The 23,473-nt window shown below is 35.0% G+C and overlaps 2 protein-coding genes and 1 non-coding gene across 3 annotated transcripts; 1 reads left to right on the top strand and 2 right to left on the bottom strand.

Annotated features, from left to right (window-relative positions):
* Positions 1-671: 671 nt before the first annotated feature.
* Positions 672-10,743, bottom strand: LOC121261049 (lysine--tRNA ligase, cytoplasmic). The gene is made up of 18 exons (XM_041163188.1): positions 10,594-10,743; positions 10,289-10,396; positions 9,920-9,995; positions 8,296-8,364; positions 8,028-8,193; positions 7,842-7,935; positions 7,462-7,547; positions 5,227-5,345; positions 5,089-5,151; positions 3,778-3,903; positions 3,356-3,638; positions 3,153-3,249; positions 2,881-3,037; positions 1,709-1,852; positions 1,557-1,625; positions 1,310-1,453; positions 1,116-1,167; positions 672-936 (listed from the first exon to the last, which is right to left on the bottom strand). The coding sequence occupies exons 2-18, from the start codon at positions 10,366-10,368 to the stop codon at positions 929-931; spliced, it is 1,833 nt and encodes a 610-aa protein (XP_041019122.1). The 5' UTR covers positions 10,369-10,396; positions 10,594-10,743; the 3' UTR covers positions 672-928.
* LOC121261751 lies at positions 5,986-6,087 on the top strand. Its single transcript, XR_005939975.1, has one exon. It is a non-coding gene; the product is annotated as a U6 spliceosomal RNA (small nuclear RNA).
* A 1,458-nt stretch (positions 10,744-12,201) lies between the features above and the next one.
* LOC121261050 (homogentisate phytyltransferase 1, chloroplastic-like) lies at positions 12,202-22,846 on the bottom strand. Its single transcript, XM_041163189.1, is given in 14 exon segments — positions 12,202-12,416; positions 13,005-13,109; positions 13,815-13,910; positions 14,015-14,086; positions 14,238-14,333; positions 14,580-14,681; positions 18,487-18,576; positions 19,526-19,575; positions 19,578-19,608; positions 19,808-19,882; positions 19,963-20,046; positions 20,135-20,427; positions 21,251-21,298; positions 22,656-22,846. Coding segments are annotated over 14 exon segments (1,236 nt in total). The 5' UTR covers positions 22,708-22,846; the 3' UTR covers positions 12,202-12,374.
* Between the last annotated feature and the right edge of the window lie 627 nt (positions 22,847-23,473).

Raw genomic sequence — 23,473 nt, 5'->3', positions numbered from 1 at the left:
CCTAGGGATCGCAAAGTGATTGCATTTCCAATCCTTTCTGGTTTCAGATGCTTTTTGGACCGTATGGTCTATACCCTCTTCCCCATAACGAAGATTCTCTTCTTGGAATATGAGCATGGCTTTTTTGAAGAATAATGAGATTTGAGAGACGATAGAAAGAATCTAGTCTTTGAAATTATGTGGTCTATTTTTACTGCAATGCAAATAAAATACTGAAAGAGAGGCGATAAATCCAACTAAACTCCCAAAGGAAGGAAACAACAGTACATTAAATTAAAACAAACACGAGATGAAGAGAGGAGAAAACCAGTCTGAAGGCGATTTCTACTGTGGACAGTGGAATGAAAATCTGACAGCACTAGGATATACATTTGACGCAGGACAACACAAAAAAAAAATAACTTTAAACTAGAGCTAAAAATAGGTTGAAGCAATGAAACGACCATTACTGGAAGTAAGAAACCTACGACATACTTCATCAAATGGAGAATGTGAAAATGTATGGGAGGAGAATATGAATACATGATACGGTGTAAGCTGGTTTAAACGCAATGTGTGTTGTGATTAAGGCCGATGCTTTGGGTAAAGCTTCGTATTTTTCACCAACAACGCCCAACAATACGTGCATGTCAGTGCGTGTGCATGGGAGAAAGAGAGGGTCAAGACAGTTCCAATAACTTGAACTTTCATTGAATTCAACACAGTTACACTGCATTTCAGATTTGCATGAAATCTAAAGAAACCTTGTTAACAAAATAGACAAGCATGGAATGCTCTTTCGAACTAAATGACAGTATCTCAAATGTTCTAGTTGCGGCAGGAAAAAAAAAAAAAAAATGATCAGATATTGATGAGAAGTCCGCTATTTGGGTTGAGGAGATGCACATGAAATAAAAAGGAACTTCTGGGTTTCACAATCTTGAACTTCCTAAGCCCCTGTGATTGTCAAAATAGAACATCCAATGACAACTTGTTAAACAGTGGACAAAACACAAGTCAATGAACTATATAAATTGGAAATTCACCGATACAACTGCATACCGTTCTACATCATGAGAAGAAAATGTCCACACAATAAATGCAAAAAAATGCATGGGAAAATTTAGAATAACTACCTTTAGCGGAAGGTTCATCTTGAGGTTTCATGGCCGGGAACAGAAGAACCTCCTGTTACCAGTTAGCATAAAGGAGATGGTGAGTCTGCTGAGAAAATTGATTGCACATATGCAAACAGATAGGCGCACCCATGCTTGCATGGAATTATGCGTTCACACACACACACACACACATGTAGAGAAAGAGAAAGAACCTTAATGTTTTGCGAATCAGTTAACAACATAGCTAGCCGATCAATACCCAATCCCCAACCACCGGTTGGAGGCAAACCATACTCAAGAGCCGTACAGAAAGTTTCATCCACAGCCATTGCTTCATCATCACCTGACTGCCGATCCTGCATTCAAACCACACATATCATTCACGAAAAAAAAAAAAAGAATCCAAAGGAACTCATTCAAAGGTAAAGCATCTGGCATACAAAAAATGAAGTGTGATACCTTGAGTTGCTCAGCGAATCGCTGCCGTTGTACAACAGGGTCGTTCAGTTCAGTGTATGCATTGCAGAGCTGGCAATTAAAGAATAATTAAAGCAGAAGCATGAATTACATAGACAAAAAAAACACAAGAATCTGGAGGTGAGCAACCATACTTCACGCTTGTTAACAAACAATTCAAAACGTTCAGTAAGGCCTGGTTTCTCTCTATGCCACTTCGCCAAAGGACTCATTATCTCCGGATGGTTAATGATGAAAGTAGGATTTACACACGTCTCCTCTAAGAAGTGCCCTACAAGCTGCAATCATGGAAAAATGATACAACAACTCTAGCAGCACAAATCATAATTTAAAGTAAACATGCTTGAAATTATGATCGCTTAAGAAATATGGGCTACCTTTATTAAGAAACATTCAAACCTCTTACAAGCCATCACGTGAAATAACATGATAGAGGTTGCATTTCATGTGTGTGTGTGAGAGAGAAATAACATAGGCATTCTATTAAGAAACATTCAAACCTCTTACAAGCCATCACGTGAAATAACATGATAGAGGTTGCATTTCATGTGTGTGTGTGAGAGAGAAATAACAGAGGCATTCTATTAGACCTTGATGGTTCACAGCCCATCTAACATACAACTGAACATTTTTTTATTCCTCGAGAAGTTACGATGGGAATAAAATTGGATCATATCAGAAAACATATTCAAATTGAAAAGGCCAAATAGGAATTCAGCATCAACATCACATTGAATTACATACAATAATCCATTTCCAGCCTGCCATCAGCATTGTTCAGCATGGTCAATTATGGTCCCTCGAGCTTAATACTAAAACTCTTACTTATCAAACAGCTACAACTTATCATTGGAAGCCATACAATCATTACGTCAGCAGCCAACAGCAAAAAAACAAGATTACATCTGACAACAGCTATCAAACACTTGAGATTCTCTCTTCAATCTACTTGATTCCAACTTTTCGTTCTAAGCAAAAACCTAAGCCATTGCTCACAGTCAAGTCTTTGATTCTGCTCCTTGATATAGCATCACTTGGGTCATTGCTCTGCTGTGACTAGCCTGTCCTTTGAAATCTTTCATATAATTCATATATACCAATAGCTCAAAGATTAATTGGATAGATGCATCTAAAGAGAATTCACTTTGATGAAGTGGCTATTCCAAAGCTACACATGGAAGTTTATTTCACAAATCCTCACAGATATGGCATCTACTTAATACATAACGGAAGATCACAAAGCCACATAAGTTCCTGATTCGTTCATCTTAATTATATAAACAGGTGAACTAGACAGAAGACTTACTTTGTCCAACAAACGTGCTGTTGTTTCGGGAGGGGAACATTTGATCTCATGCTTAATGCATGCATCTTTCAGATATTTGTTGGCTTCATCGCTGGACAAGTCCTTGGGAATATTAAGGTTTGCCATTTTCTCTAATGCGTCGATCATGTCAATCCTCCTGCAACAGGCAATACAACCAGCAAATAAATTTTTTATCAGCACAACCAGCAAATCACCCCAAAAATTTATATTTTTATGGTTTATGGTAATACAGGTATGTATAGCTGACACACCTGAAAGGGGGAGTGAAGTCAATCTCAATTGGATCTTTATCAAGCCCATTTGCATGATATTTAATTTTATATCCACCAGTAAGTTCCTTGACCATCCCTATTACAAATTTCTTGTGTCAGGAAGAAAACTGCAAATTTTTGGAGGATAAAATTTACAAGTGGAAAGAAGCACTAGTTTGCAACATGCACCAATTGACCCTTACCACTTAGCATTTTCTCCGTGAGCTCCATCAAGTCATAGTAGTCAGCAAAAGCCATGTAGAACTCACAAGTTGTGAACTCAGGATTATGCGTCAAATCAATACCTTCATTTCTGAATTGTTTTCCTATCTCATAGACACGATCAAGCCCGCCAACAACTAGTTCCTTAAGATAGAGCTCAGGTGCAATGCGCATAAACAGCTGCAAGTTCAGCTCATTATGGTGGGTCACAAATGGACGGGCAGCTGCTCCACCAGCAATCATGTTCATCATTGGTGTTTCAACCTAAGGGTAAAAAATATCAAAGGTTGAAAAAATAAATTAAAGGAAAGCAACATATGAAAATACCACCAGAAAAAGTGAGCAACAAGAACAGCCAGACAAACAGTTTTTTTCCCTAAGTGCAGCCAAACAAACAACTTACCTCCAAGAAATCAAGATCATCAAGAAACCTTTGAATATATCTTATGACCTTAGATCTCGTCTTAAAGATATGCCGAACCTCCATATTTAACATCAGATCTAGATACCGTTGGCGATAACGAGTTTCCTTGGCACAAATTAAAATAGAATTAAGCACCGAATGAGGGGAAAATAATATTTAGAAACATTCTAAATGGCAAGTGAAATAGTTGGCATAATCTCAGATTTCTTCACATGTAAAGAAAAAAAAAAACTCAAAACACATCCCAATAGATTCAAAATCACTTGAGCACCTAGTATCCTACCAATGTCATATCAACATGCTGTGATGCTAAGGACCATGTATAATAGATTAAGTTACCAAAAAAAAAGTAAGTACACTTCAAATATGACCAACTTTTAGCAACTGTATATTTCAAAATAGCATCTAGCAACTTTCTGCTAAGGCCAACCTTACCCAAAAGCTGACTCCTAGGAAAAGTGTTCCAATGTTCAAATGATAAGGAAAATTATATCAGAGAATTGATTACCCAACAATTGAGTTTATTATCATTCAGGTCAAGGCAAAGGAACAACAACTAGGTACAGCTTGACATTAAACCGACGTCTCTCTGTGAATGGCTCAAAGAAAATAACTGACAAGTGAAAACTCATAAATAAGTTTCTTCAGGTTGTGATTAGAAGAAATATACGAAAAACTCTGGGAATTTTCAAAATGATGGAACTAAGATTGAAGGAAATTTCACCCCCATCAAATTTTAATTTTAATTACTTGAATGAGTAAACTAAACAGCGGCAATTTTTGTGAACGGGTAATAGTAAGGTGTCATGGCTTTGGTGGTGGGGGCAGCAGTGTTCATAGTGGTGATGGCGGTGCCTCTTGTTGGTGGAAATTAGTATTATATATTTATCAATAACTAAGAATGTTATTGATGATAGGCAATTATAATGGAGGCATTGGTGTTAACAACAGTGTGAGAATGGTAAAAATAGTAATGATTATGGTGCGAGAATAATAATAGTGATAGGGTTTGTATAACGACAACTTCTCTAATGGTATTCAAATTTGAGATTAGATGCCTGAAAATATTACAAATTCCCAAATTAAAATTTTAAACAAAAACCCACATCACAATCCCTAATCCAAATGCAAAAGCAATCAAATTCTATGAATCTGCTAGAATATTATAGCAAGCCCAAACATGAAGATTTGCACTGATTTTAAGATTTTAATCGATACTATAGATCTTTCATGCTCAAGCATTGCAGTTTAAAACAGTGTAAAAAAGAATTTTATTTTATTAATCAATACCTGATCTTTCAAAACATATGTTTCAGGATTCCTGGGACTTCCTGGAACCCAGACCTCAGTTTTCTGCAGTAATAAAACCAAAAGAGGTCATGAATTGAACTTTACTAGCACCATAATCGTTAATCAAACTATGTTCACCTTCAAATTCGCATTGTCAGAAGCACCTTTTGCCTTTTGCCTTGGCAACATATGGAGACAAGGTGCTAAGACTGTAAATGATTTTGGAAAAATACTTAGCTCCCCCCTTTTGGTTTTACCTGAAAGGAATGAGAATCTTAGAAAGTAAATTTTTTTTATCAGTAAAAAGAAAATGTAACCAGATAAAACAAGGTGTTTACCATTTAAAGAAACAGTGACTCACAAACCTAATTGCCCACCTTGAAATTCAAATATATTTTTTCTTATTAAGTAATAGGAAATTATTTTGAATCAAGTAAATAGGCATAGCCCAAGTACACAGGACGTATACAAGAGAAAACACCTAAATACAAGCTAGGAGCTAGTAGAAGCTAAAAGAAAAGCATGAAAATTATCCCCATTCAAATATATGGAAATACCTCATGATATGCAGGTCCATATCCATACATAGGACCACTTTCTTAAAGTTGCTAAAAGTCATGGGGCTTCAAAACAAATAATAGGAAAAAAAATACTTCTTAAAATGGTCAGACCAAAAACACAAGAAAAATAATAGATGGCTCTAAATCCGTCAATCAGATTCTCTTCACCAAGTGTAACGCCCCAATGGAAGGCTCAAACCACATAGCCTATACTCAAAAGGACTAGTCAATGATACAATTGAAACCCCATTAGAACCTTATAAAGAGCAAGAACTTCTCCTTCCCAAGTAATGTGAAATCTCATACACCACCTACCCTTATCCTTATCATATGGGATATCACAATTTCGGGGACATTCGATTTCGAACGATACAGAGAAAATTAGCATGGCCCTTGCGCAAGGATGACACGCACAAATCGAGAAATGGTATCAGAGCATATCCCAACCAGAAATGTGAGACTTGAGTCATGCCACCTACGACGGACTGACCCGACGAGAATGTCGAGAATTTAAGGGGGGTAGATTGTGATACCTCATATGTTGAGGATAAGAGTAGGTGGTATATGAGATCCCATATTGTTTGCGAATGAGAAGTTTTTACTCTTTATAAGATTCCAATGAGGTTCTAATTTTATTATTGACTAGTCCTTTTAGAGTATAGGTCATGTGGTTTGGGCCTTCCATTAAGGCGTTACACCAAGCCCCTGTCAAAATAAGCTCAAATGGCTGCTCTAAGTAAATGTATGACCCATTGCAGTTGGTTTTGCACAAATAGGCTATAATGGTATTATAATCTATCTTAATGCTGTCTTCTTTGTCACATCCGGATAAAGTTGGAATAACCAACCAAGCTCAAAACTTTGGCCCCATTTCATTGGGTAAAGCAAAACCTGGCAACTCTCTTACCAATGAGATAGTGAAAAGCTTATTTCTTAAGCTAAGTTGCTATGGAGTCCTCAAAGAAAATTACCATTCCTTTCTTAGATCAACAGAAATTGACTCAAAAAAGCATAAGTTAAAATGAGATCAGGACAAAAGAAAACAATATTAAAAATAGGATTCTAAGCTTATGAGTTTGAGTTTAACTGAATCAGTTCACAAACGCAAAAAATAAAAATGAGGCAACTATTCAAGCATCCACTTTTAAACTTGTATATTTGGGGTTCTCTCTAACCTTTCCATAGTTTTTTCCTTTTGTGCGACAAAATATTTACTTCATTATCAAACATCAAAAGAGTGAGAAAACAATAGAAACATTGGTACGTTTGGGTAATGAGATGAGATAGGATATTCTCAAAACTTCTCAATCACTCAAACCCAAAACACATTTCAACTTCAAATCTTCAATTTTTTCATCGAATCATTACAACTTCTACAAACTTCAAAACAAAACACAAAAATCAATACAATTTTTTCAAACTTCAAAACAAAAATAATATTAAAAAATAATATTTAAACAAATTTTAGTTTTACAATATTTTTATTCAACTTTTTCTCTCTCATTTCTCAAAACTCAATAAAATATCTTCACTTAAACCATTTTACTACTATTCACAGACCATTTCATTATTATTCACAGACTTTTTAGATACTTCCAAGTGTCCAAACGAGCCCTAAGTGATTGAATTGATGAGTTTACTGTAAACCGAAGTTGAGACCATATATATACACTTTTTTTATTGGCACCAGGTGTCCAGAACAAAGTCCCGACTAATCCCAAGAATGCATTGCCCCCGGCTCCATATATATATATATATATATATATACATATACACAAACATGTTGAAAGTTTACAGTGGCAGCACCGCATACCTGGGAAACCGACAACACCAACGATGTCCCCACGCTTTACATTAGAATGGAAAATAGAAAATGCTGCTTCATTCAAGTCTGACTTGCTGCATCATGAATGAATAATCTCTTAATCCTCATGTCAAGGTAGAAAGAAAAACAGGTAAGGAAACCATCATGACAAACATTAGGCCCATGTTTGATTCGAAGTAAAATAGTTTTTTGGAAGCCATTTTCCACCTCTTCAATTAATAGAAAGATAATTTGACATAGAAGTTGCATTAAAAAGAAAACAACAATGATGATCATAAGCACACAAAAAAAACTAATGAAGAAAGAAATATTTATAGAGAGGGAGGGAAGGAGGGAGGGAGACAGAGAGACAGAGCATGATAAGATACCTAGCATCAGCCATAACTTGGACTTTAGCAACACCACAATGTAGGTCATAAAAATAAAGCTTTGAAGAGGAAGACCTTTTACTCATGATGCGCCCTTGCATAAGATAGACAATAAAGGAATCACCATAATGCACATCGCAGCAAGAGACAATAGACCAACTAAAAATAAGTCCCTGATTTCAATACCAGCCAAATTTACTGAAACATCCTCGAGATGATCCCCATTATTCAGCACTCCATATTTCTCTCCATATTCAAGGATGGACATTGAAACATGGAATTTATGAGGATATGTTTCCACACCGGCAGCTCTCTGAGCTGCAAGATGTTTCAACCGATTCTCGAAGTATTGCTGCAGGAAGAACAAGGAAGAATAAAAACTAGAGCTTGATGATAGAATCAATAAATTTAAGGGAAAAATACGAACAAATACAGGGCAAGAATGGACTTATACCGTTGGGTCCATATCTTCATCATCAACAGCTGCAGATTTCTTACCCTTGGAATCCGCCACAGCAGCAGCCTGTATGTTAAATGAAAATTTATTCCGTATGACCTTGAGATTAATATTATTATCTTAGAAAACAAGCAACAACATGCTGTTCTGTTCCTAATTAGGTGTTTCAATTGTATGCAACCTGTGTACTTGGGCATGCCTAGCACTCTTCAATAAATTTTCAATTACTTATTTTTTTAAAAAGGCAATAGCACCGAGCCACATCCAATTCCAAACATGATGATCAATGTAGACCAATACATTCCACAGCATCGAAAATTTAAAAATTGTTTCCATCAAAATGAGGAATCCAATAAACAATACCTATTACTTAAAATTTTCTGAAACCCCTAGGGATTGGCTCACATGGTAAAGGCCTTGGGCTTGGGGTATGCTCTCCCCATATCTAAAGTTCAAATCTCCTTGGGTGCAAACAATCTCTAGGGGATATTGGACTGGGGGATTTCTCTCTTGAATTACTCAAGGTGCATTTGCGGGATGCACCCCCCGGATTAGTCGGGACGTAGTTCTTGGACACCCGGTGCCAATCAAAAAAAGAGATTTTGAAATTGTTCCCATCCATACTAGCAACTAACTACAAAATTTCGGGGAAAAAAACAAACATCAATATTTCAAATGTTCCAAGATGTCCTAACTCATTATAAGTTTAATCATATAGTTTTCAAGGGGAGATTTGTAATAAATCAATATATAAGATGAACAAGTACCCAATGTAACTATAATCCATGTGGCCTCCCTGTGTACTTGGGCTTTGCCTACTCTATGAATAAAATTTCTTGATTATCTATCCAAAAAAAAACTATAATCCATGTGGCATACTCTTTTCACCATATTTTTTCCAAAAAATCTCTTTTAGTTTACAAGTCTAGCTCTTACTTTTATCAAATCTAGCAACTCAATCACATTACAAGAAGAACTAAACCCCAATCCCCAACTTGGTCTAAATATTTCCAATAACCTTATGTCAAAAACAAGAGTAGGTTTTTATTGGGAGGAGCAAAAAGCAAAAAAGTGAAGTGGGTAAATTTTAATCAATTCTCACGTTTGGATATCTAATGAAAATAGAAGAGAGGTAAAAAGAAACAAAATCCACTTAAATTCTATCTAAAATTGATGCATTGTGTAAGATGTGAAAGGAAGCAATCATACATTTGAAGAAAAGAATGTCATTACCAAAGAGAAGACATTTTAAATATACTTTTCTTTACTCTTCCTTTCATTACCAAAGAAAATAATGTCCTACAAAATTCAGTTCACACCATTCCTCTACTCATCATTTCTGATGTCTAATCAAAATTGTGAGACACACTATAAATGATCATTTATATAAAGGCACCTATACGCAATATTTTTCACCAAGATACTCGAATAGAATTTTAATACTCAACAAGAAGTCTGAATTAAGATTCCTATATACATGAAAAAGAAAAGGAAAAATAAAATACTACAAATGTGAACAATCACAGGAATTCATCAAAGAAGAAAACAACCCAATCATCAAACCCATTCCTAGGATTCTCATGAATTTGACAGAAAATTAACATTCCACGAATGCAAGTACCTGTTTTGCCTTCTCCTCCTCCTTCTGCCTCCTTTCCTCTTCCTTCTGCTTATTCTTCAACTCCTTCTTGCGAGCACTGTGAAATTCCCCAAAATAAAAACCGAAAAAAAAAAAAACAGAATGGAATACTTTTATTTTACAGCTGGTGTGCCAATTAATAAGCTCCACAACAGTAAGTCCAAGTCTACCTTAACTTATCCTACTTATTATCGTAATGATATCCTACAAGTACTCTATTTTGGCTCATAAAACTAATGAAAAGCTAAATCCAAGGACAGCAGTTCTTGTATCCATAGTTGTCGATATGCTTCCATAACGGCCAATGTTAACAATAACAGTACACACAGATTTCTTGTTGAGTAAACTTACTTCTTGCTAAGGGTTTGCTCGGAAGCGGATTCCGTTGCCGAATCCGGGACTTTCGCCTTTTCATCTACTGAGCCCTCCATTCTCGCAGGTCTTAGACCGATCAAATCTCTGCGTCCGAATCCGCAAACATTACAAATGTAGACATCGTAAAAGAAAAATTAATACACATTATGATTAAAAAAAATAAACCCAAAAAGATCTTTTTCGATCGAGTTTTCTCAGGAACCAAGCAGCGGGAAATGAAGAATATTACGGTAGCGATAGTGATTGCATTGAGAGAGAGAGAGAGAGAGAGAGATCTTTGCCTGCGACAGAATTGAGGCGGCTCAGCGTCGAGCGAGAGAAAAAGAGAGAGAAGGTTTTGGTGATAGCAGAGTTGAGGGCTCGGGACAATGAGACCGTAAAAGGTGAGTAGGGTTTTAGCGTGGAGCCGAAGCGGGTTTGGACTGGCTTTTCATTTCTTATTGGGTAGAACGCATCGACGGTTACTATCTCGCCATGTCACCATTCGGAGTCTCCGGTTACTTGGGCGCTACGCGCTACTGCAAAGAAAGTTCGTATTTTATACTTGTTTTTTTTATAATAATGTTTACTTGACTTAATTATGTTTAAAATGGTGAGTCTCCGGTTACTTGGGCGCTACTGCAAAGAAAGTTGGTATTTTATACTTTTTTTTTTATAATAATGTTTGCTTGACTTGATTATGTTTATAATACTGTTTGATTACTATTATTTTTATTTATTTTTATGTAGCTTGTAGACATCATATACGATTTAGAAAAATATTATTTTACACGTTAAATTTCATTATTTTTAATATGTTATGTTTTAAATAAATCTTGACCTATAAAATTATTTAATTCCAATTCAAAAAAATACCTTTGTTACAAGATCATAATTGGATTTGGCGGTCAACGATTTGGGCTCCAAAACATAAGAAGAAGCGACGGCATAGATTCATTCATCAACTTTCCTTCACGAAATATGTTTTTTTTTTTAAAAAATGTCATCATTTATTCATTCATCAAGAGAAAATTACATGACTGAGTACATGTAGAAATATCCTCATATCAACCATTTAAAACTCTACCAATACAATACTGGACTGAGAAATATGTTGGAAAAGAGAGCATTTATGCATCAAGACATTTTAAATGATTTGGGGAACATTTTGTACTCTCTATTAGAGAATCGTCATTGACTTGGCAAAATAAAGAAGTTGGCTAAAATTTACATAATTGATGCCAAAAACATCACATTAAATTAGACAAATCTAAAATAATTTAGACTTCTGCTACAATAGTTAGCCAAATATGAAAAACTACAATTGATTCACTAAACATTAAAATATTAATTTCTCACTCTAAACAAATATTAAAATATTAATTTCTCACCCCAAGCAAAAATACTATTTGGTTTGTAATTAAAAAATTTAGATAGAATTTTAAATGAATTTAATCAAATACTTTTTGTTATTAGCATTAAATGACTTTTGAAAATATAATTTTTTTAATATTAATTTAATTAGAATATAATTATTATTAACATTTAATTGGTAGAGATGTGAAATGTGATAAAAATAAATTAAATAAAAAAATTATTAAATTAATAATATTTTATTATTATATAGAGAGTGAATGGATAATCCAATATAGGGGTTGAATTTAAATGAAATAGGAAAATGTAAAAAAAGTGTGATATTGACTAAATTTTGAAGATGAATTTAGCCAAGTCAATGAGGATGCTCTTAGAGTAGAGTTAAGATACTGTAGATGCATGTTCAAAAGTGAAGCTGTAATCTTGTATGGTAGGATCCCCTCCAACTGTTTCCACCAAGGAAGTAACCCCAATGTGGCAAAAGTTGAAGTTCGACAAGGGCAATGCTGATTTAACAAAACTAATAGATACAGTGCTTGCAGAATGGCGATGGAGTTTCCAAATGCATTTTACAAATCCTTGAACACAAGATTCCCTTGTACAGATTTGAGTTCACAGGGGAGGGGGGAGGTAATTATACATAGCATACAACTTCAAACGCGTAAATCATTTCACCAATCAACCCTGTTATCGAAAATGTTTCCCATCCTCACCGGACAAGTGGTATGAGCAAATACTCAGCATAGAAGAGCTGCAAAAGGAAACACGATATTGGACTAGTAAACAGAAAACATACCAGTATGAGTCTAATATCTAGGAAGTAACAAAGAGATATTGAAAAGCTTCAAAGGTACATTAATAACCGATATCAAACATATGTGACCAGGACCAATGGACCATGGTCTAGATAGAGTTGGCAACAGGTCATGTTATAGCAGGGTTCCAGCTCAGCTCAACATTAGTCCACCAACAGTTCATATTTATGAAATTTACTTCCAGCTAAATGTCGAATGTATAGCTAAAACATAGGAGTATTTTGCACTCAGTTGAGATGATCAATGGGTAGGCAGGTAGCAGTTAGTTCTTACATAACCAGGAACCAAACTCATTCAATTACCTCGAGCAGGTTCCAGTAATTTTGTCAGACTTTGCCAGCCCTATTTTGGTTTCATGATTGAAAAGGCATTGATGGACAACACTGTCCCAAAGTTGTGTTTAAGCGACATTTCTTCGTGTGAAAATTCCGAATTAAATCCAATTTTAAAACATGTAAAGGGCCATGTGAAAACATAATAAAAGTGGCTGAATCTATGACAATATGAAGCATAGCCTATGTTACCTTCCAAATAAACATGTAAAAAGATGTGATTGCAGCTTTGCTGCTCAGATCAACAGATTTGGCACGATTCCATAGTGTTGAAGCCAATATTGCATGTCCCAAAATCTAAACCAAGGCAAAGAGAGATAACAACAACATCTCTAAAAGTTAGCATATAGTACGGTCACTTATATCGAATAAACCATTAACTCAATATTCCATACAAGATTCTCTAAAAATCCATTGAAGCCTCAGGCTTTTGAAGTATCACTTGAATATTTTAGTATTTTCTAGCACTCTCCATGTAAAACTAATGCTAAAGAATTGAGAAAGCTATTCCACCCCCTAATGGTGAAACTAATCCAAGTTGAAGTAATAGTTTTTGCTAATGCTTTTAAGTGTCTGCATATTTCCTACAACTTCAGTCAGAACTTCAAGCTAAGCAGCTGTGCTTGTTTAATGTTTGAGCTATTATGAGATAAACCGTACCTAGTACTCTTGGCTAGTAACCAAGGGAATTAAAGTGGTTGTATGTTACCATGGGTTAACAAGAATGATGGCAAAAGCAAAAACCTACTATCATATAATACCAATACAGTACACAAGCATATTTATCGCCATTAGTCTTTTCAGTAACAATGCAACTTCCATGAGCTACTACAGTTTTAACCGTTTTCTAATTATTTACCCCTTTTATCTTTTAAAGTAAAAGAGTGGGGAGAAACCAAGCAATGCAATAGCTCAAGAGGAATGAGGGTTGTGTTTGTCCTCCATGCCTTTTACAGATTAAGAAAATTACCAAAAAAGTAGTCGAGAAACTGAACAAATTACCGTGATGAGTTTACTCCAAAAGCTGCAAGATGCTACTCCCATTAAAAGGGCAACACCATAAGCCATTTCAAGGAGTACAATACAAATCCAAAATACCTAGCCAATGTCAATCAAGCACAACCCAACAATATAAAAAACAACACTTATAAGCCTTTACAAGATCTTGCACTGAAGGATCAAGTTCGTATAAAAAAACTAACCCGCTTTTGACCCAAACGTACTGAAAAAGAGCGGATGCCATATATCTTATCTCCATCAATATCAGGTATATCCTACACAAAATCCAGAAAAAGGTTAAAATTGAATGTGACGTTTCAACTCCAAAAGAATTGAATATGTTGTATTAAATAAGTAAATAACTCAGAATCTTAATTAAACCATATTTTTACCAGTCCATTTTTTAAAAAGGAAATTAGCTGTTACCTTAAATAATGCTATAACAACTGAAAAAAAGCTCATGAATGCAGTTGCAAACATCAGTGGCCTTGAGAAGACAGCGGGTCTTTTGAGCACATGGGTCTGAAAATTGTAACATACATTAGTAACCAAGTACTGGAAATGCAACAAACAACAAAGAACAGACGATCCAAGTTCACCAATTTTTGCAACTTGACAGGTACGTGTCAGTAACCATTCTTTTGGCCCCGACACCCTTGCCATAGAACTGAACTTATACTATGTTTTCAGATTACCGTTTGACTGATGAATGAAGTATATCGCGAATAGAACAGTGAAAATTATAACCTCCAAGAATAATAAATAAACCTGCATGTGTAGAAAAAATGCAAGTTGAACAATCACTGCCCGCACAACCAGGATGCACATTGCAGCAACCACTGCAAACTTCTTCCATCTCAATAGAGGCAACTAAAACAGTAGAAGGTATGCCAAGAACAAGTCAGAATAACAATCAATATCAATTTCCCAACATGCAACTACTAATTGAACAGATTGGGGAAAAAAGGAGAGAGGGAGAGAGGGAGAGAGAGTAAAAGATCATCATCTCAGAAAATGAACTTTTTTAATATATATCATATCAAGCCATCATATTAACTTTCCCAAATACAACCACTAAATATAACTCAACTAGAACTGACCTTTTCCCTCTTTTTCAGGCTAATGATCTAAGCATGGTAGCATGTGTCACACAGTGTGTAAGTATAGTGTTAAAAATAACGAGGAGCTTTGTTCAGTGGAACACTAAGGCCCCATTTGGATAGTGAGATGAGATGAAATGGTTTTAGATGAAAGTTAAAAGTTAAATAAAATATTGTTATAATATTATTTTTTAATATTATTATTGTTTTGGAATTTGAAAAAGTTGAATTGTTTATTATATTTTGTGTGAAAATTTGAAAAAGTTATAATAATGAGATGAGATGAAACTGTTTTTGTATCCAAACGGGGTCTAAAAGAGGCTCAAAGATACAAAAAGTAAAAATATACTTCGGAATTTCTTGCAAATGATCGTGGATGTGTGGCACAAATGCTAGCTAGCTCATTAGGGTTGGTGTATTCTGTTATTTGCCTGCCTATTTGGGTTGCTTCCCTTTGGAAATATCTAATAAACTGTTGGCTTATCGGCAATAAGAGTTTATTGCACACACATGTATATACTCAACATGCATTATATAGCTATGTGAAGGGGTGAGAATAGCCTATATGCTGGAAAAATCAGATGTTCTTCTGCAAAATTTTCACTGTAAATTTTGGACATTTACAGTAACAACCCGACCCGAAATCCTTAGAGATGAAAAATGAATAAAACGTATTGGGCTTAGATTACTTTTAATGGGCCAATATCTTAGAAAAACCTCACGTGAGATTTTCGGGATAATTTTGGATAAGCCCACGAGCTAAATTTTTATGGTGGATTTGGAATTTTCTTTGGGCTTAAAACAAATCGAGTTAAAGCCCATTTATATTTATGGATCAAGTGGGCCACTTTTAAACTTTGGTATTATGCCCAAGAGTTCTTTTTCTGAAACCCCAAAATTATTCATCGGGCAAGTTGGACTTGTTTTGGACTAGAGAGGGGGCCCATTGGAATTTCTGAATTTTTGGCCCATGAAATGAAACCAAAACCCGTTAGGCCCAATGCCCATTTCTCTATAACCGTAAGCCATACACGTCTCCACTTTCTACTAGGATTACAATTCTAGAGTCCTCTTCCTATTAAAATTCCTAACCCCTACCGACTGCTATACCCATGTAGCATGCATGCCGTGTTTCTTTCTCTGCCCGCCCTAGGGTACCGCATATATATACATAACATATATGTGTAGTTGCACAAGCAGTTCCACCATGAAGCTCCTATATGCGAAGTCCAGCAGCCCCCATGAAGACCCACGCCGCGGCACAGTGAAACCATCACCTAGCCTCCACATCTCAGCCATCAACCACCACGGAATAAGCCCCATGTCGCCCTCCCTCTCTGCCTCTAATCCCACGCATCAGTTCCTCTCTCTCACAATACCTTGTTCCCTGTCACAAAAACACCTAGCCCCATAGATGGATTCCTTCCTGCCTCCCAGCCTCCTAAACACCACAGTAGCCACGTCTAACCCTTCACGTCACCCACTACACAGTAGTGCCATGAGAAGACTAAAAGCCATGCTGCCGTAGGACCGCTACAAGCCTCCGCCAGAAACATCTGAGTCGACCAGCTTCAAGCCACTCCCATGGAAACACGCACACGGATGGAGGGGACACCAGCAGACGTCCTTTGTTTTCCACAACAAAAACAGAGCAATCTTGAGATTAGCTACGTCCCCGTCTCAACCGAGAGCCACCATGTAAGGCCACATCTCACCTCGGCCAGCCCTTAGCCATGCACGAACGTCCACTATAGCTTCACCACCGTACCAAGTTGCGGCAACCACGAGCCATTACAAACCCAAGCCTAAAGCAACTCGGCTAGCTCTAGCCCATGTACGTAGCCACAATTGAAGTGCCCATGGTTGCACCGCCGTGAACAACCTTCACCCAGCTTTGGCCTTCCTCTCTCTCTCTCTCACGTTAGTTTCTCCCTCTTTCTCTCTCCACATTCCCTCTCCCATCCCCTATGATATAACATAGATCAAATGGCTAATCTAAAAGTTTCTTACATGAAACCCAAGTGACTTATTTCTAAATTACAAAACTACCCATGTCTAATAAGTGTTGATAGTAGCATTGATAGTTTTATGATATTTTGAAGGTGGAAACATTCTTAGGGTCTAATCTTATGAATATTTGGAGAGATAATATTTTAGAATTTCAAAGATTTTAGATTTATGGAAATATAGGTTACTTAATGTAGTTTTAATTACAACATACGTCTTCAATTAGAAATTTATGCAAATTATATGCCATTTTGTAGGTGATGATTGATATTCCATTGGCACTGTTGTGAGGAAATTCAGAGAAGTTAAAAAGTCCAAATAAGCAGGATTTATATGCTAGACTTTGCATAAAACGAATGGATTGTGGCTGATTTTATGAAAAAATATGCATGTTTTGTTATGAAAAGAAAACTTGAAAACAATCTCAGTCATTTTATTTGCATTACTCATGAAATTTGTATAAGAAAAAAAAATATTTTTATGTTATGACTGGTGTAGACATAAGCTATTTTTTGCATAATGTTTCTAAACTGTACAAAAAGAGCAAACATGAAAATTTGTGCATGATTATATGAAGATGAACTGAATTTGCTTTGTCTTGAATCTGTTTTGTACTCTGTTATGATATAATGTGACCTCTGAAAACCTCTGGCATGACATTTTGTTTCTATTTTGTTTTTACCTTACCACGAGTGTAAAATTGTGGCCTCTGTTTGGGTTGGTACCAACTTTTATGTTTCTGGTGCACCCACTTTGGAAGCAAAGTGGTTTCTTGCATGATATTTCCTGTGTGCACACTCAGGGCTCCGAGAATAATAATGGAAAGACTTCACATTCTGTTTCTACTCAGTTGACCATCAGGGTTTGCATAACCCTACCACTGGGGTTAAACATGAAATTATGTTCTAATGATTATGCTTAGTTATGCTATGCCAAATGATTTTTGACTGAATATTTCAAACTGTCGCTTTGATATTTTTGATAACATGTTTTGGTTCTGCATTCTAGAACTAAAAATATTTTGTTTTACATTCTAAACTCTGTAAATACTCATATTTACATACTAGTATATGTTCTATGTTTACTGAATTGTTGATAACTCATCCTTTATCTCTACAATATTTTTCAAATAATTTAAAAGTTTCAGTTGAGAATCAAGATTAAAGAGCATGGACGAGATTAGTTAAGCACAATGGATTAAGCACAAAAGGATGCCATGGTTATTGGAGAATTTTATTCAGTAAATTTGTTATGCTTTGATGACATGGTGTGTTGAGAGGTTGACATTTATATTAAAACTTTGTGGTATTCCTAGTTAATTATTTGGAGTAGTTGATTTAAAACAGTGAGATCAATGTGTAATTGAGAAATTGGAGTCTATATCTGTACTGTAACTCTCTGACCCATCCAGATACGGGACATTACATTTACTGCAAGAGAAGGAATGGGTGGAGCACATGAACTACAGTTCAGTACAAGAACAGTTTAGATACACATTATTCATCAGTACCTCATAATTTCACCATATATGAGGATTCTGCATTTACATGTGAGCAAAACCAACTCACATTGATTGAATAAGCAGTTCCAAGTACGAAACTGAGGAACAGTGCCCAAAACAATGGCCATGAACCAACAATCCATCCAAGCCAAAAACTCTGTCAAAAAGGAAAGAAAAAAAAAAACAAACATTCGGTCAAGAATCGGGATCAATGCTCAAATTTTCAAAATCATGGAAAATTTGTACTGAATAATTTAATAATCAAAAGACTCATGGAGTTTTTAGTTTTTACCTATTAAAATTGAAAAGAAAAAAAATAGTATAGAGCATTCTAGCAAATAGTGCATTACAATTGAAAATATATATTTTTTTAAGTAAATTACAATTGAAAATATATTGACAACTAACCTATTTATTTGATTTTGTTAAGAAGCAGCTTTGTTTCATCTACAAATGATGCACTAATCCTAATAAGCATACCTTAATAACGTTGATTATTCAAGTCCAAGTTCTCTTTTATTCAACAGACAACTTGACTTTCCAATTAAACAAATCATTTTATAAAGGGTTCCTTAGCAAGTATCAAAATAAAGAGACCTATAAACCATAACTTAAATGATGAAAACAAGTTTTTGGACAAAAAAACTGATTTGTATATTTAGACCAACAACAGGTATGTATCTGGAAACCATAGAGAGACAGGGAAAGCATTAGAGCTCCTTTTATCTCTCATGATTATCTCTTACAGATGACATGCATAGCAAATCATAAAAATAGAAATACAGGAAACTGCGTTATTAATTTAAAAATGAAAAGGAGAAAACAAAATTCTAACATGGACCACTAGATTGACATAAAGCTATATTAAATTTATAAGAATAACTTGAATTTAAGTTGAATCGCAGAATTCTGATGCTGTCTCGAAAAACACTCCTCCATGGTTCTCCCCCTAAGGTGAGACGGGAACATAATGTTAATTTAAATCGAATCTAATCTGGCTCAGTGTTGTGCACATGTATTATGTACCATACACATTCATTCCCTCATATAAATACAACACCCATGCAATCTATCCCAAACTGCTGAGGTGATTCTAATTTTAATACCAGAACGGAGAAAGACATCACAATCATGACACCAGTTCCAACTGAATATTCCCTGATGCTAATGGGAGATATGGCTTGTTAACCTGCAATGAAACACCAGAGTGTACGAATACAATTAGACAGCCCACATATCTTCCAAGTAAACACAAACAAACACACACACACAGATATATGGAGTGCTCAGACAATAGTACCATTCTCCGTCCTTGGCAGCATAATTCGTGTTTATTTATCATTTAAGTTATAGCAGTACTTCCAGTAAGATTCATTCATAATGCCTACCTTGTCTATATCAATGTCAGACAACTGATTTAGACCAACAATGTAAATATTCATGAATAGGGCAGCGACCACAGCCTGAAAAACAATGCAAAGGTAGAAAGATTATAAAATGTACCAATGGAAAATTCAAGTTGATAAGATATTTGACGCATCACCTCCAATACCCCAGTGAAAAACAATGGAGATATATCTGACAGGTTCTCGACTGCAAGTAGAGAAACTGAGATTATGCTTAATGCCTGCTCATAGAAAAGTAAGATTAGACATCTCTAGAAATTGAAAAATATACAAGTCAGTTAAATTTATGCCATCAATATGAAACTTAACTGTGCCAATAACTGTGTGTGGCCGTGAAAACCTGTAGAAAGCATCTAATGCATTTTTGAGAGTGACCCAAATGTTTTTCGGTTGATAAGCTCCAGTCTCAGGTTCAAGAGGGTGTCCAGAGGCTGCATTCACCAGACATTTTTTATTACGTCCCCTGTGAAAACTAGTTCTTTCCTCAAAACCTCTTATATTATGCTTCAACAACTGCTGCTGAGACCCGATATCTAAGTGTCTGTCCAAGATATTCCATGCTCCATGTCTTGAAAGTTTGACGGCTAGATGAGAACCTACATCTACATAAATGGAAGGGTAAGACAGTCTGGATAGGAACTGAAAAAAGAATAATTATAAATTATTCCTAAAAGGAAGAGACCAAAAGACGAATCTAAAAGTAGCACACAGCTTAAACCTGCCAGAAAATTAATGATATATATTATAAAACATACCCCCAAGGCTTTGCTGAATTATTTCTTATCAAAGAAAAACAATTCTACACATTTCACGGGACGATAATTGGTTGGTTATAGAGTTTTGAACTTGAAGATTATGTGCTCAAGTCCAAGTTAATTGTTGCCAGCACCTTTTCGAGAAATGTTTGGGACCTTAAACATATGAGTTCTCTTTTGGAGACAGGAGTATTTTAATACTTCTGACAAGTTTTGAACTTGACAATAATCCATGGCAATGTCTAATTTCCTTATACATGGGTTTAGTTATAAAAATTGGGCATTACTGTGTCCCATTCAGTAGTCCTAGACAATTTCAGGTTCATAAATTTCAACGCATCTCTGTCCATTTTTGCAAAATGACATCTATAAATTTCTTTGAACAGCTACTTCTAACAAGGTTCTCTACCTTGTTTACCTTAAATAATTTATAAAACCAATGAACACGATCCTGCCAATTGCGGATACAAATTTTCCAGACCTTTATTGAAAAGTATAAGCTACAATTAAGAAAATCTTTGACTACCCAAAGAAAGTGTAATCAGAATTGGAGAAGAAAAAATAGCAAAACAGAAAGGCAAACAAGGACATTTACATATGCGAAAGGAACAAAGTAGTAAAATAAATAAAAGATGTAAAAGTTAAATTCTTGAGGAATCAGTGTTCATACTTGGAGAGCAAACCTTCTTCAATCTGTCACTCCTCCAGTCGTTTGCACCTGTCAGTTATTACATCGCATTATTTACAACATACCCAGTGGCATGAGGAGGCAGATACAACGCTTTGTTTGGTTTCCATTTTTTGTTTCAAAATTTTTCAAAAAAAATAAACTTTTCAACTTCAGTCCAAATATCTTTTTATACTTTTCAAAAAGAAAGCTCATCTAATCATATGCCTGGGTTGCTACGAAAAAAATATGAAAACCAAAACAACATCTCTCATAAAAATGTTATCCAACTTTTTAAATCTACCAATTCACTTTCACAAACACCGTTACAAAACACATCTAAAGAAATTTGTATTCAAACTTCTCCATTTTTCTACCCAAAAGGCACTTTTTAGATACCGTCTTGCATCCCTTCGACTTTTCACTGAAAATAAAAGGAATTTATAAGTGGCAATAATTTTCGGAAATTCTTGCTTAAAGCACTATTGTTGGTTTCTCTATATGCATATTGGAGATTGATTTTGCATATCAAGAAAAACTCTCCCATTGGATTATGCATCTTTGAGCTAAATAATAATAAAATATTTGGAAAGTGAACAGTGGATCTTCAAATTTGTAAAAATATTGTTCATAATTATGCAAATTTTTAGATATGCATAATCTAATGTAATCTAATTTAAGATCATATTATGCAAATATGTAGATGCATAATCCAATACTAGTGCTCGATGCGAAAAAATAAGAATAATGATAGACTTACAAGTATTTGATTCTCTTGATTTGAATATTTCAGTTTTACTTAATCGGCCTCAAAATCGTAAAAAAATCGTAGGCAAAAATAATAAACGGGAAAAAAAACCCATATTTCTAGAATGGTACAGGCAAGAGAGTGAAGTATTTATTTGTTTGTTTGTTTTGTGTACTGGTAAGGGGAGAGAGAGAGAGAGAGAGAGAGAGAGACCTAAATGGAAAATTTTGGATATACTCACCTCCTCTCAGTCAAAACGAACCAAAAAAAAAGAACGAACTTCTTCGTAGAAGGTCAGAGATACCCAAAAAATAGACGTACACAGCAACCTTTTTTCCGTTTTCAGCAAACCAAACCCAGTGTGTGACAGTGTGAGAACTCAAAAAAGAAAGACCGCAAAAGTGAGCTGCATGTAATAGTATAGTTTAGTTGGGATGAAATGATATGATTTTAAATAAAAATTAAATAAAATATATAATATTATTTTATTCAACTTCTATGTGCCATAGTCATACTACGGTTGAAGCAATCCGAAGCATCTAAAACTGACTCAGACCGGCAGACACCCCAAAAAACAGTCCTAATAAACAAATAAATTCGACATGCAAAAATTAATTCAACTGTTGACAAGTACTGAACTCAAATGAGATAAGCACATACCCACAATTATTGAAGAACGTTTGGGAAAGGACCCGCGAAGTACTGAATCCATCTTTATTTCTTCAGCCAGGGAAGCCGCATGCACCAGCACTCGAACCTCTCTCTCTCTATCTCTCTCTATCTCTCTCAGTCGGGGCAAAAGACGGGGGAGGTGATTTTGGAGGCTGATTAAAGACCACCTTAAATTAGGGGCAGCTGTATACAGTAACGTCTGTTTGTTGTAGACTATTCTACAGGACCACAGGTGACAAAACTCTTTAAAAACATGTGTTGTCTAAAAAATAGTTTTGTTGGAGAGAAATTATTGTAACAGTATATATTTTATATTTATTATATAATTATATTTTATTTTTTATTTTTTTATTTTAAATTTAAGAGATATATGATCTAAATAATATCATATTATATATATAAAATAGTTATTTTTAATAATAATTTTTATCTATATTTATTCTTAAAAAATATTTTGTGTGGTCTGCGGAGATAACAGAATATTTCCAACTGAGACCATCTGACCCTTTGTTTCTGTCAGAACGTATCATATGTCCTGATAATCTTGTGCGACTTCATATTTTAAATTTATTATTTTTTATAAATTAATCACTATATTTTTATTATTATTTACGATTCATCTTGTATTATAAAATCTTTTTATTTCTGTCAGGACTGCAGAGGACGTATGGTATTGGTTAAGGTTATATTTGGAAAAATTATTTTCAAAAACTTTTTTTTTTAAATATCAATTAAATATAAAATATTTTTTAATTTCAAACTTTTAATTTTTTATCTACTTATTACTTAATCATTCAAAGTCAACT

Source organism: Juglans microcarpa x Juglans regia, chromosome 4D (genome assembly GCF_004785595.1).
Source record: "Juglans microcarpa x Juglans regia isolate MS1-56 chromosome 4D, Jm3101_v1.0, whole genome shotgun sequence".
NCBI lineage: Eukaryota > Viridiplantae > Streptophyta > Magnoliopsida > Fagales > Juglandaceae > Juglans > Juglans microcarpa x Juglans regia.
This window is presented reverse-complemented; position numbering and strand designations above follow the sequence as displayed.

What these genes read in the sequence shown, in the direction of transcription:
- LOC121261049 (XM_041163188.1), bottom strand. Translation starts at nt 10,368, where the DNA reads ATGGAGGGCTCAGTAGATGAAAAGGCGAAAGTCCCGGATTCGGCAACG. An exon ending in TGTTTCAGTAAATTTGGCTG is followed by an intron (nt 7,936 to 8,027) that starts GTATTGAAATCA and finishes ATCTTATGCAAG; the next exon opens with GGCGCATCATGAGTAAAAGG. An exon ending in CAAGTTATGGCTGATGCTAG is followed by an intron (nt 7,548 to 7,841) that starts GTATCTTATCAT and finishes TTCATGATGCAG; the next exon opens with CAAGTCAGACTTGAATGAAG.